The sequence below is a fragment of the Hibiscus syriacus genome, unplaced genomic scaffold (assembly GCF_006381635.1).
Source record: "Hibiscus syriacus cultivar Baekdansim isolate YM2019G1 unplaced genomic scaffold, ASM638163v2 tig00017595_pilon, whole genome shotgun sequence".
Taxonomy (NCBI): domain Eukaryota; kingdom Viridiplantae; phylum Streptophyta; class Magnoliopsida; order Malvales; family Malvaceae; genus Hibiscus; species Hibiscus syriacus.
The window spans coordinates 112,209-126,687 of record NW_024062410.1 but is presented as its reverse complement, the minus strand read 5'-3'; the positions used below and the strand labels follow the sequence as shown (position 1 = coordinate 126,687).

At 37.1% G+C, this 14,479-nt stretch overlaps 1 protein-coding gene across 1 annotated transcript; it reads right to left on the bottom strand.

Annotated features, from left to right (window-relative positions):
* Positions 1 to 5,401: 5,401 nt before the first annotated feature.
* Positions 5,402 to 14,452, bottom strand: LOC120208791 (lon protease homolog 1, mitochondrial-like). Its single transcript, XM_039207967.1, has 20 exons — positions 13,973 to 14,452; positions 13,499 to 13,564; positions 12,922 to 13,107; positions 12,712 to 12,777; positions 12,531 to 12,572; positions 12,304 to 12,426; positions 11,847 to 11,945; positions 11,575 to 11,640; positions 11,391 to 11,477; positions 9,635 to 9,674; positions 9,209 to 9,380; positions 8,788 to 8,912; positions 8,109 to 8,239; positions 7,912 to 8,016; positions 7,640 to 7,753; positions 7,351 to 7,518; positions 6,842 to 6,943; positions 6,442 to 6,669; positions 5,790 to 6,308; positions 5,402 to 5,700 (listed from the first exon to the last, which is right to left on the bottom strand). Exons 1-20 carry the CDS (start codon positions 14,291 to 14,293, stop codon positions 5,512 to 5,514), a joined length of 2,949 nt encoding a protein of 982 aa, XP_039063898.1. The 5' UTR covers positions 14,294 to 14,452; the 3' UTR covers positions 5,402 to 5,511.
* Between the last annotated feature and the right edge of the window lie 27 nt (positions 14,453 to 14,479).

Below are 14,479 nucleotides of genomic sequence, written 5' to 3'. Positions count from 1 at the left end.
TAAAGTTTAGCTTGTCCATTGCCCAAATCAAATGATTCATCTCGTGCATTCTTCAAGTGAACGGCGTGAAAAGACGTCGGCATAATTGTATATCGTATATTTTTATTTTTCTTAAGTTTTCCTATTATTAGAAGACGTGTCACCCACGCATCGATATGCTGTTTTACAAAAAAAGACATATATTAGTGACTTACATAAATTTAAAAAAAAAAATTAATCAAATTGAAATATAAGAAAAATATAAGACTTACCCCCCCATCGAAATAGCCATTGTCTTCGACCCCTAATAATACGCCCCACCAAGACCGATCAAGCAACAAATAGATATCATCGGTGAGCTTGCATATGTCAGTGAAACACCCCTGGCTCTGCTCATGTAGATAAAAATCAACAGCGGTCTTAGCCCAAAGGGTGTTATCCAGAATTGTGTCCGGTAGTTGTTCCCTCTCCTCTTCAGATACCGATATGGTACTGGCCGGTAACTCATACGAGAGCCAACTTGAATCCATCATGTCCGACACGTCAGAGGGTTTCTCAAGAAGCCTACATATGACGCCATGTGAATCGGGCTCTTGAATGGTGGGAGGGACCTCTTCAATGATGACAGTGGCCTCTTGAACGGTGGGAGGGGACTCTCGAGGAATGATAGGGGGGGCCTCTTCAACGATAGGAGTGGACTCTTGAGGGATGACAGGCGAGTCGGGCTTCTTCTTGCGGTGTCTTCGCACTATTGGGGTGTACGGAGACTTAATAGCACGTGCACGCTGTCTGATGCGTGAACTCCATCGTGCAAGCATAACCCGACGTAAAGCATCCACTCTATCGGGCCGCTAAATAATTAAATACAAAAATCAGTAAATAAACAGACATGATATTTCAACCAAAGAATACACAGTGTTAAAGAATACACAGTTTAGCAGAATTGGCAGCAACCGAACAAATTTACTTTCAACCAAAAGACAAAACAAAGACAAATACTATTTCACAGTGTTAAAGAATACACAGTTTAGCAGAATTGGCAGCAACCGAACAAATTTACTTTCAACCAAAAGACAAAACAAAGACAAATACTATTTCACAGTGTTAAAGAATACACAGTTTAGCAGAATTGGCAGCAACCGAATAAATTTACTAAGCAATCTAAGTGAAATGGCTAATCTAAGTGAAATTACGAGTAAATTTATCATTAAGTTAAATATGGAAAATCTTAAACTTACCTCGTTGCGTAGAGTATGAACCTCATTCTGCAACGATACTATCATCTCACGTAGAGCGGCAACCTCACCACGTAAAGTTGACACCTCCACACACCATGCACCATCGTTATCACGTAGAGTACCGATCTCCTCACGCAAGGCATTGACCTCATCACGTAACTCCCTTGACTCATCCCGTTGAGGTGGAGGTGGAGAACAGGGAGATAGGAGTCGTGGCATCTTTGCCGGTCGCCTATCATGAGGTGATGGTGGAGAAGAGGCTCGATGATGTGACGGGATAGGTGATGGCTCTCGTTCTAGAGGTGTATAGTCGGGTCGATCGGGTGATGGCTCTAGGTGAGGTGATGGCTCTCGAATTGGAGGAAGTGGATGTTGCTCATCATCCGTGCCATCAAAAACACTCTGACTAGCTTGCCACCAATCAGTGGCAAGCTCTTCCTCCGTGGGTGTCAGTCTTTGTAATGGAATGTTGGCCTCCTAAAATATAAAAACTCAAACAAAGTTAAACGTCTACTATTAATAACTTGTTTATATATTATATGAAAGTATTTGTGTTAACTTACATTATTTATTGTCGCATATGGTATTAAGTCTTCCCAATCCAAAAGAGTTTTCCTCTTCCAGGAAATAGCCCTGGGAATATCATTTGACGTTTTTATTGCATATGTACGCATGCTGGGGAAAGCCTCGAATATCCAAATCTACAAACAATATAATAACAAAATTAGTAATTGTTAAATAATTAATTATAATTTTAGAAACATTATATAGAAATTCTTACCTTAAAGGCCCAAACAAAGCCTGACAAAGTGTATTTGGACCCATCGCCCCGCAAACTTTTGCGGTCATCAAAGGCAGACGACAACTTAGTCCAGGTAGCTTTCCATATATATGAACCCCACGGAAACAGTTTCCATGCATTCAGGTCCTCTACTAATATTATTAGCTCCCGATGAATAGGTTGTCTGGCCTCTCTGCCTAAAAAGCCGGCATACACAAGTAGTAGAAGGCATACTCGGACAACATCGACGTCATCCATCCGAGTGAAACCAGCTTTCTTATTAAACAATTTCTTCAGGTCGTCGACATGTAGGTTCGGCTTCTCCATTGACTCATCCGGAAAAACCCGGGATAACCATGATGGGCGGGCGATATGACGAGTGTACCGGCCTACATCATCGTGTCCGAATCGTAGACCAGTGATTAAGCAGAACTCCTTCCGCCCAAAACAAGTATACGCTGGTGGAAAATGAAACCATATCTCTTCCTCACCACGTTGTATACTGTCGGGTAGATTTGATGTCATGGTCTGAAGCCACAAATGGGTCAAATTAGCATCTTCACCCGGATGCTGTACTCTCAGCCATGGCCCGAAGCAGGTTTCCTCAAACAATTGTCTTTGAGCAGGTGAAAGCTTCGAAGCAATTGTAGTGGCCAGGCTGACTTTATTTCTCAAGGTCAATTGAGCCGAAAAAAATTTCTACAAAAACAATAAACATACCAAGTTAGATATACCAAAAACTACACTGTGAAGATATACCAAAAACAATAAACATAAAAAGTAGTAGTTTATTCTTGAAACTAAAATTTGCAACACTGTTTTGTCTTTTGGTTGAAATGAAAATCGCAACGAGAGAATCGCAACGCGAAATGACAATCGCAACGAGAGAATCGCAACGCGAAATGAAAATCGCAACGAGAGAATCGCAACGCGAAATGAAAATTGCAATGCGATTTTGGTTTCGCGTTGCGATTTTCTCGTTGCGATTTTCATATCGCGTTGCGATTCTCTCGTTACGATTGTCATTTCTCTCGTTGCGACAGTCATTCTCTCGTTGCGATTTTCATTTATCTCGTTGCGACTCTTCTGCAAATTGAAACTTGAATGGATTGCATTACTTCAACCAAAGACAGAACAAAGACAAAGACAAATACTAACTTGAAAATCGCAACGAGAGAATAGCAACGCGAAATGAAAATCGCAACGACAGAATCGTAACGCGAAATGAAATCTAAGTGAAATGGTTAATCTATTATTGAAATGACCAGTAAACTTATCATCAGTTTCAATATGAAAAACCTACAATAATGCAAACATTTCAAAATAAAAATAATTAAAAAAACTAACCCTCGGAGGTTGATTTTCTATTTCTGAATATTGTGAGGGATTTCTGACCGTGAATGGTTGTGAGGGATTTCGCCGGAGATGGGGACGGAAATCTTCGGAGATGGGGACGGATTTCTTCGCCGTAGAGAGTGAGAGATGGAGATGGGACTGAGTTGTGATTTTAGGTTTTAGGTTATGAGTTGCGATTACGGGATTTTGTCTTAATATTCGTTTTTGTAATTTGAAAATAAAATACGCGTAGCGATTATAATGGCGCTTTAAATATCGCGTTGCGATTTACGGATACGCGTTGCGATTTTATGTATTATCGTTGCGATTTACGGATACGCGTTGCGATATACGGATACGCATTGCGATTTACCCATACGCGTTGCGATTTACGGATACACGTTGCGATTTACGGATACGAGTTGCGATTTATGTGTTCGCGTTGCGATTTTCATATTCGCGTTGCGATTTTGGAAAATCGCAATGCGAATTTGTACTATCGCATTGCGATTTTCAAGAATCGCGTTGCGATTTTGGAAACTGATTTGCGATTCTGGGGATCGCGTTGCGATTTTTATTTCGCGTTGCGATTTTGTTGGTCATTTTGGCAAATCCAAAAAAAGTTGGTTAAAATCGTATATTATAACTTTTTTTTTGTCACTGAGGCAATTTTCTCTTTAAATTATACTATCTGGCTTTTATGCTTAGATTGTAAGCCACTCAAAACTCATTGCATATCATGGGTCAAATGAGCGATGTAATGTTATAATTTTTGAAAGGATGAATTATGGGTGTAAAAGAATTGAGTTTAAAGAAATAAAGTTATATTTGTGTTTGTTTATTTATATTTGAATGTGTTTATGTTGGTTTTGTTTAAATTTTATTATTATGTTCATGTTCGTTTATTTATTGTTCGAGATGTTTATATTTATTCGTTTAATATTCGTGAATATATTTGTTTAACAGTGTTTAGTAACTAACACTATCTTTTTATCCTTTTATTTGCGAGCTAAAGAAAAATGATGAAATTATATCATTAGTTCTTATTTTTTTTAGGGTTCACAATTTGAACTCCAAAACTCACTTTATATTTACTTTAGTCCATATCTTCAATAATATTTAAAATATAAAAAAAGAGTAAACGAGCTTAAAATGAGTCAATAAAGGATCTTATAAACGAATTGACAAATAAATTTATTCGTGAGCATAAACAAATCAAACACACATTTATTCGTGTTCGTTTCTTTATTAAGTAAACATAAAAAACTTCATTCATATTAACTTAATAAATAAACATAAACACACCAAGTTGCCTTCCCTTCGAAAGTAACCTTGACATTGTAACTAGCATCCAAGTGATAGAGTTAAGACACCTCCGTTGCCCATACCAACGTTGAGACAGAAACTTCCTTCCTCTTTATTTCTTGTATAACACGACATCCTTTATGGTAAGGGTCATCCCTTAAATATAAAATAAAATAAAGAATGTTTTTACATCAATTGCAGTTCATTCTCTGTCTAAATTAAAAGAGGTGAACCACTCACGACCGACGAAATACATTTTTCATAAAAATATTTAGATCAGGTCACTTTATGACATTCCCTCGACCAAAGAGATAACTCGTTATACTTCCAAAGAATGACCTCCGAAAATTATCAACCTTCTGCCAACCAAGTGCCTTTGGCAGATTCCTCCGTTTACCATAGTCTCCAAAAATACCTGGCTCCTTCAGGCTAAAGTTTTCAAACCAGTTACAACACACATACAAGATCTCTGAAAAATCTACGTAAACTATCTGAGCAAAATTCAAGGTCTGATTACTACAATGACAATGTCCACATACGCACTAAAGATTACTATTAAACTTATTTATAAGATTTTTGTGGCCTAGGACATACTTAAAAATTAGACATCTAGTAATAAGTAAAAAAATGAATTTCAAGAGTAGGGAAATATAAATTAATTTACTTACAATTTTTTTATTACGCTCAACGACTAATAAAGGTATAACCTTTAATTTTCTGAAAGAAATAAAAGATAATCCTGCATCAATATTAATTTGAAGTCTGAAAATTTTGATGTAATTCACCATATAAATCCGGGTTTTGGGTTCCAGGATCAGTTACAAAGAATATTCAGACAAAAACCCTTATGAACCATTGGCTAGAAATAAGAACCTAATTTCCCATCTTACTATCCTCGTATTCGAATGCCAAACTGAATATCTGACTGTAGTCCTCAACGAAATGAACATCGAGACCTTCTCTTACATTTGCAGCAAGCTCGTCATAATCACGTCTGTTAGCAGACGGGAACACAATCGTCTTCACTTCACTCCTTTTTGCTGCTATTGTTTTCTCCTTCACCTATTGAATTCAAAAAAGTAGTTTTCTTAAGTTTACATTATGATATATGACCCGGAAAAGTAAATAAATAAAGGGTTTGTTTAGCTTACCCCTCCAATTGGAAGAATCTTCCCGGTCAGGGTGACTTCACCGGTCATTGCTAGATCCTTCCTAACAGGCTTCTTCATGGCAAGGGATAGCAACGAAGTGATCATGGTGCAACCGGCACTGGGTCCATCCTTTGGGGTGGCTCCACCAGGGACATGGAGATGAAGCTTGGAATTGGCAAAGAAGGGGTTATCTGGTTCTTTCTCCAGCAAAATGGCTCTAGCAAGTGTGTGAGCAATCTGTGCGCTTTCTTTCATGACATCCCCAAGTTGACCGGTGAGATGAAGGGCCCCTTTACCCTCTCCTTGCTCAACAAATGTTGTTTCAATGTACAAGGTGGAACCACCCATGGAAGTCCAAGCTAGACCCATCACAACACCAACTGGAGTCTGATTGTAGAGGCGCTCTGCATGGAAAACTGGTTTCCCGACAAAATCGGCTAAGTTTGAGGTATCCACCAACACCTTCTCAACTGCCTTGGTTGCTTCAGTTTCATGATGTTCTTTACTGTCTGTTGGATCCTGCAGGAAAAGTATTTTGAATGAGCAATTAAAAGGAATAAGGAACTGGATTAATTGTCTCAAAACTAAAGCAAGTTTTCCCCAAATTCCAAACCCAAGCCACCTTTTAGAAATGAATTAACTTTTAAAATACCTTTGAATCCTTGGGCTGGTCATTTGTCTGAACTGTGTCAACCTGAACTGAGGTTTCAGATTCATGACTCGTATTCCCTACTGATTCAGCATCACCGTTAGTCTTGTCTGCCGCTGCATGATGATCAGATTCATCATCAACTTCTGCTTTGACATCAGCAGGTTCAACCACCTTTCCACTAATGTCGGGCTCATTTGATGATCCTTCTCTCACAAGTCGAAGAGCAATCTGGCATACACCATGGTTTTAATCAATATCCAGATTTCACACAATTCCTAGATATATATGACTGGAGAGAAAGAGTGCAAGTTCATGTGAATCCATGTGACTGTTCACTGTAATGCTTTATGATTGAAACCCAGTAACCGTTGCAAAATTTAAGTTTTATCTTTGTGCAAACCTTACGATAGATCTTTTCTATGTGCTTTTGAAGGTTCCGAACCCCTGCTTCTCGACAGTAGTTTTCTATTAGTCCAAGAAGAGCTGCATCAGTCATCTCAACCTGGAAGAAACAACTTGATGAGAAGTCGAAATACACTCCTTAAAAAACACAAAATGCCACCATGATCAAATTGAAATAAAGATAAAATGTATCAGGTATCAGCATTACCGGCACAAACTATAGTAACTTCGTTCAGAATTTATCACAGACAAGGGATTCAAAGCTACCGATCATGCTTTTTATTAAATGCATCATGCATGAAAGAAGAGAGATTTTTATATCCAACTCAAGTTGGATTCCATGTTTGTTCAAACTTAGAGATTGGAAGCGACAACTTCCAAATAGCTATTCTCCATTTTGGATCTCTATGCTTGCATGTTACAGGATTGATAAAATGCTCATGCATGCGCAGATAAGGATGTTGAGGGAAAGGGGGGACAAAACGGAGCAGGTATAGAAAAGAAAACCTGTTCAGGTTTGACACCGCATGCTTCTCGTGCAGTTTTCTCCAGATAATCTCTAGCAATGTGCATTTTCTCATCAGTGATGTAACCAGCAATAGAAATTACCTCCATTCTGTCCAAGAGAGGATTTGGTATGGTGTCCACAACATTTGCCGTGCAAACAAATAGAACCTGCAACCAAATGCTTAAGGCATGTGAGGCATCAAGTTCACCTCTTAAATCTTAACACAAATGATTGAAAATGATCAAAAGGCAAGCTAGCATGGATCCGCTAGGTCATAAAACAACATACCTTCGATAAATCAATTGGGACATCAAGATAGTGGTCCAAAAAGTTAGCATTTTGCTCAGGATCAAGGAGCTCTAGCAAAGCACTTGCTGGATCACCGGCATGTCCCCTCCCCAGCTGCCATTGTTTTAGAATTGAACTGGTCAATCGATTTTATTCAAGAAGACTAAATGGTAGAAAGCCCATATTCAAGGAAGTAAGTGGAGAAAAACATCGTAGTACCCTAAAACACACGTCCTCCATGCAAAGTTTTCAAACAGTAGATTTTATGATACCTTGTCTATCTCATCAATTAGAACAAGAGGGTTAGCAGTCGCAACATTTTTCAGGCACTGCACCATCTTTCCTGGCATAGCACCAATATAGGTCCGCCGATGCCCCTGGTCATTAATTAGGATTTAAGCAAGGAATCAAGTCAATGAGGATATCAGACATTTACTGATAATAATCAGAGAACAAGGCATGCAACTACCTTGATTTCAGCAACATCAGACAGTCCTCCAACAGAGAACCGATAGAACTTGCGGTTCAAAGCACGGGCAATGGAACGACCAATACTAGTTTTTCCCACACCGGGAGGGCCTGAGAGACAGATAATTTTACCTGCAACCCATTACAAAAAGATCATTAATGAGCCTTTGCTGTTATTAAACAGATAGCCAGTTTTGTACACCTTCAACTGTATGCATTAATGTTGAAGCCTAATGATGATTCGACTTGACAATATTAATTTAACAAAACAATGATAGAAAACAACATGTCCGAGTAAAAAGTCACCAAACTCAAACTGGTAGGAGCTCACTACATCAACCCTATTCCTTACAAGAACATAGCCAAGGCTATTATATTAAAAGAATAAAAGAGGTTGGTTTCTCGATATTTTTATTCATTCAACAGAATCCTAGAACCACTGTAATAATTTACATAACAGAGCCGCCAAATATATTTACTAGCTTTAGTTAGTGTGAGATTTACTTTCACTGCAATATGTTGTTTAGAATATTTAGGTACAAAGTGGAGATTGGTCAGTGCCACTTCACCAACATGGAACACAAGTGGAAAAGGTGAATTGTGGCTCACAGAAAGGATAAAACATTGCTTTCACCTAAATTTTCAATACAACTCTAAAAAAGAAAATAAACTTGACCAACCTTGTGAAGTTCCTCTGAGTTTTCCAACAGCTATAAATTCCAATATTCTTTCCTTAACATCAGTTAATCCATAATGGTCTTCATCAAGAACTGTTTGTGCCCGGATAACATCAAAGTTCTCATCACTGCATAGAGAAACAAGTAACATTAGACTTGTATATACACATGGAACTATTAAAATTTTCCAGTTGTTCCTTAGTTATTCTGCCTCACTGTCAAGTATGACAAATACAGGATTATAGATTACTACAGAGAAGAGAACTACAAGCACGGTAAACAAAATCTGATTATCAGATCGTAATATCACAATCATTTGTGTGTGCAAATCAGGAATCATTTAAGAAATATATTTATATGACATCAATGCCAAATCAAATTCAGAATTCGTGCAAGTCCTAACATGTATTGCAGGAAACCAAACCTGTAATTCCCCCAAGGCAGTACTGTTAACCAATCCAGATAGTTACGAGTTACATTAAATTCACTTGAACTGGCCTCTAACAGCTGTAGTTTTGTTAGCTCCTCTTCTATAACTTGCAAGACATGAGGTGGGCATTTCTCTCTATTTGGTTCAAGTCTTTCCCTAAATTTTGCTGCAAGAAAGGAACAGAAAAAGTATACTAAATGTCACAATAATAGTTTCTATTTTAAATATAATTTTTTTTTTAAAAATAATCTAGTTCTTCGTCCATACGAAAAATGACTTCAACAACAAATTGCGTCCAACGGGAGCATCCATGCATGCAAATAATTATTTTGTAAAAGAGGGGGGAGAAAAAAAAGGGAAAGCAAGCAGGTAAATACTATATTGGTAATTCGGCCAAATAAGACATGAAACAGAACTAACCTGAAAGTGCAGTTTTGTCATCCGTTTCCAACCCAAGTTCCTGCACCAGAACAAAAGAAATTCCATTCTAATTTGTACAGAGGAGAAAAAGTTGGACAAAAGAATATAGACGAGTTCACAGAAGATGAAATGATCATATGTAGGCATGTAAATGAAAAGAACGTTCAGCGAACAGTTCATAAATCGTGCGGTGGGAAGTTCGTTTATGTGCGTTTATTTATTAAATGAACGAACATGAACAAGATTTTATGTTCGTTTAATTAAATGAACGAACACGAACATAGGTCTCGTTCGTTCATTTACGTTCGTGAACGTTCGATTATGTTCGTTCGGTTATGTTCGTTTATGTTCGTTCATTTATGTTTAACCCAATCTTCTTAAATCAATTTTGGTGACCAATTTGTAAATATCTTAAAAATATTAATTAATCTGATATTCTGATGACCAACTCCATAATTAACTCAATTTTATTTGGAGATTAAATCCAATATGTTAACCTGTGAGGCACCTCGCACCTATATTTATTTTCTCCTTTTTTTCACAAACCCTAGTGTTAACTGGAGAGTGAAGACGATCGGTGAAAGCTTCAAAAAAAATTATATTATAGTGCAATCTGAAGTTTTACTGATCTGTTTTCATCTTTTTCTCTGTCTTATTTGGCTTAATAGTTGATATGTAAAGTTATTGCATGTATCTTCACATCTAAAACTCAAGAAAACATCATACTTCTTTTTAGAAATAGATGGGAAGATAAAGGTAACAATTGGAAGTATATGAGCATTTGTAAAGAGAAAAATATATAGAATTTGCCAGAAAACAAAACAAAGGTTTATATGCAATTTCTGAAAAAGAGTGTAATAGCGGAAGTAATGGGTTTTCCAGGAAGAACCCATAAAATACACTTTGACAATGAAGTTTTGTTTTCATAGTTTTTGTGTGACCTTTAGTTGTGGAGTAGACTTTAGATACGTTAAAATTTTGAATGGTGGTTTAGCAATAATATCAGTTACGATATGTAGCATCGGAAGGATTTCGGATCTATGCTATTGCCTTGTAGTCCAATTTGAACCGTTCGAAATCTTCATGCTGTTAAATTTTCTACTTTGCCAACGGAAATGACCATTATTAACAAATCTCACTAAAGTCTGACATTGATGTCACAAAACTTATAGTCGGCGAATTTATTAGAATAACGTAGTGGAAAATGATTGTTCATATGTAATCATGGACCACTAAGATAAATGTTATAGCGTTAAATTAAAGTCGTGTGAATCATTTAATATCTTTAAAAGATCGATCGAAATATCTGATATCTTCAAACATTTCATCACTGATAATCAACTCTTACGCTATTTATCACGGTAGATTTGGTTGATTTGCATTGTCGACTATTTTTCATGAAAGAACAATGGAATGTAGGGTCTCCAACGTTTATGTCCGTTTATGTTCGTGTTTGTTTTTATTCGTGTTTGTATATGTACGTGTTCATTTATGTTCGTTTATTTATTAAATGAACGAACATGAACAAGCTATATTCCTTAATGAACGAACATGAACAAAAAAAAAATTTGTTCGTTTATGTTCGTGTTCGTTTATTTATTAAATGAACGAACATGAACATACATCCGTTCGTGTGCGTTCGGTTCGTTTACAGGCCTAATCATATTTGACTGTATTTTATAAAAGATAAATTGGTAAAAGCATTAGCAGCAGCACCTAAGAGAAACATCATTAATAATTTATCAGAATCAAATACCTTCTTTATCGCCTTAAGCTGTTCATTCAACAAGTACCGGCGTTGTTCACCACTTATCTTTTCCTCGATTGCTTTCGCAATTGATTCCTAAAAATAAGCATAAATGATTTAGACCTACCGAAGATAACAAAGAAAAAGGTTTAAATAATGTACAGGCGCAAGGAGATTCAATGGCATCAAGTACCTGAATCTTGCTGATTTCCATTTCCTTTTTTACTAACTCCAGTGTAAGTTGTAATCGCTTATGCACCTAATGGAAACAGTATGGAACAGTTTCAAGAGGAGATTTGGTCTCCAAATATATAAACACAAACAAATAGGTGCCAAAACCTATTCCATAATAATTCATATAAAAGATATGTGTGACCCGTGATATCCCCAAATACAAAACCAACTAAACCGGAAATAGATCTCAAAGATAAGTAATCAACATTACAATGTATTGAAGCAACTTACATCGAGCTCTTCAAGAACTTGCTGGCATTGCAGTTTGTTTGCACCAGATATTGCAGCTCCAAAATCTGCTAACCTTGGAAAATTGAAATCACCTATATGCTGCAAAACATTAGAAGGAAAAAGGAAAAATGATTTCACAATTAACTCAAGAAAGTTAATTGAATAAAACAGATAATAGATTTTGATATCAATATGATGAACATATAACAATTTCTGGTGCACGCAATTGACATGAAGAAACACCAGCTCAATGTGATATGAAAATAATATTTGAACATTTGCATAAGTTACAAATATATGACTATCTAATGTGAAACTCAATGGAGGATCCACCTCCTTTGGGGGAATATTTGGAGGAAAGTACAAATACACAGAGGACTTAGGAGCTCTAGAAGACACAGAGAAGGTATAAAGATATATAAAAGAAAATATTAAAAATTTGGAAGAAAGAAGGCACCTGACTATATGTTTGAACATGATCCCTCCAAAGGGAACTAGTTTTTAGAACATCTCTTAGGGTTGATATAACCTCAAAGGACGTTGCCTTTATGACATCATCATCGTTGTCATAAGGTTTCTCCTGCAGGATAAATACAACTGGTGAATCAATAGATTAATAAACTATTCACCATGTTTGAATATTGAACATAAAATTCTGGAAGTGATAACATATAGAGAACATACCTTGAGATGATCAACTTTGACTGTAAGGGGGGCTTCACTGACCTGTATAGAAACCATGATGTTCAAGTTCAGAAGGTTTTGCATCAACAAACATTCCAATCATGTATGATGAATATGCTTTTACACGAACACCAGATTATCATTGGCTAAAACGATATATTTTAGGATTGCTCTCACCCACCATCTCTGTTATTCGAAGTCGCCTGTGACCAATAAGGATAACCTGGTCTCCTTGGATACTTGAAATCTGAAAATATCAGATTATAGATGCATTTATTAGTGAACACGCTATATAGTTGCATTTTTATCAAACTGCCACTCATTATTGCATTTAACACTAATCAAAACATAAATACCTTTTAGCTAAAAGAATAGGAACAAAAATAGATACCTGAGCAAGGGTGCCAACTTCATGAAGACGATTAAACAACTCCTTTCCTTTAATATCATATACGCTTTTCTCTGATTCAGAACTAGGGCTGGACTCAGTCCCTGGTTCATCTTTAAGAAGGAAAGCACCAGCGTATGGAGCTTGCCTTTTCCGGCTTTCTTGTAAAGCTGCTAGCAACTTAGGATCCTGCTCGACAAAGCATGTTGGTAAGAGAATCCATTGACCTCATCATGGCTAGATAATATTGCAAGCCACAAACACAACGTGATATTTTCACCACTGTTAAATAGTATAATACACAGCATAGTGTGGACTTCTCTAGAGTCTAGAGCTACAAAACCACAGATTTGCAGTAAAAATTCTAATCAATAAAATGGTGCCACTTCAAGGGTCAATATATGATCTACAATCGAATTGATAAAAAATTGCTCCAAATTTACAATTCTTCAACATCAGTTATAAGTCATAAGTCTGCAAAAGTTCAATAATGTAGTCCATAAATATTACTAGTCACTACCCTAAGGGGAAAAACACGGGGAGAATTTCATACTGCATGAAAGTAGATGGCAGGATCTACCTTAACATAAATAGGCATGTAAAATCCTGGGAAAAGTGGTCTATGTGGCAAAGGTAACGCCAAAACCTGCAAACAAAAAAGAAAAAGAATATGTTTAACCAAATCTAGGAGAGAACAAATTCAGAGCTTTCTTTGAAAATACAGTTCATGATTTCAACAAAAACGATCAAGTAAAACTCTTCACAGGTTGTTGTTGCACAATGTTGAAGGAAAAATATAGAGTGAAAATAACAATTTGCAGATTCACAATGTACTCTCATTTTATCAACTCCAACCATGCCACCTCATTGCACATGATCTTTTTATGTCCAAAACAAAGAAATTTCACGAGAAACATTATGAAAGGACCAACTTTACATAAATCAATAAACAATGAGCAAAATTCAACAGCATTTTTCTGTCATCAATTTCCCTTCATCGCTTTCAGCAACTAAACGAACTCCAGCAAAAAGATTCATAATTTCCCAAACTAACCGTCAAGTAATCCTCTGGCCTGGGGTAAGCCGGCACGATTGCTGACGATGCTTTCGAGTCAGACCCATCGGATTCGGACTCAACTCCCTTTTCCTCGACCTCAACCACTGGTTTGGACTCGGAACCCGATCCGGACCCTTCACTGGAATCAGAACAGAAGAAAGCCCTGAAGAGCGAATTCGTAGGGCTCCTCCGAGTCAATCCGGTGAATCGACCCACTGCATCCAAGAGCGAATTTGAGTCATGCTTAACTCGGAGGCTAGGAGCTACCGTGGTGATGCAGTGGACACGATTGGAGGAGGATAAAAGGAGTTTCAGCATTGGAGGGGCAGAAACGAAATCCTGTTTGACACAAGTGGTTAAAATGGCAATGGGAAATGCACCATTGGCAAAGAGGTTTGAAGGAGGAAAATTGGGTTTTAGCGGAGGTCGAAGATGGAGTTACTAATAGATAAAACCTTTACTAAACCCTTGGATTTTGAAGTTAGTTACCGTTTTGCCCTTATA

Bases quoted from the DNA above. Each gene is read 5' to 3' on its own strand.
- LOC120208791 (XM_039207967.1), bottom strand. From the start codon at position 14,293: ATGCTGAAACTCCTTTTATCCTCCTCCAATCGTGTCCACTGCATCACC. The intron at 11,946-12,303 runs GTGCCTTCTTTC...AATGTTTTGCAG, and splicing joins ATGTTCAAACATATAGTCAG to CATATAGGTGATTTCAATTT. The intron at 8,913-9,208 runs GTTTGGTTTCCT...TTCTCTATGCAG, and splicing joins CTGCCTTGGGGGAATTACAG to TGATGAGAACTTTGATGTTA.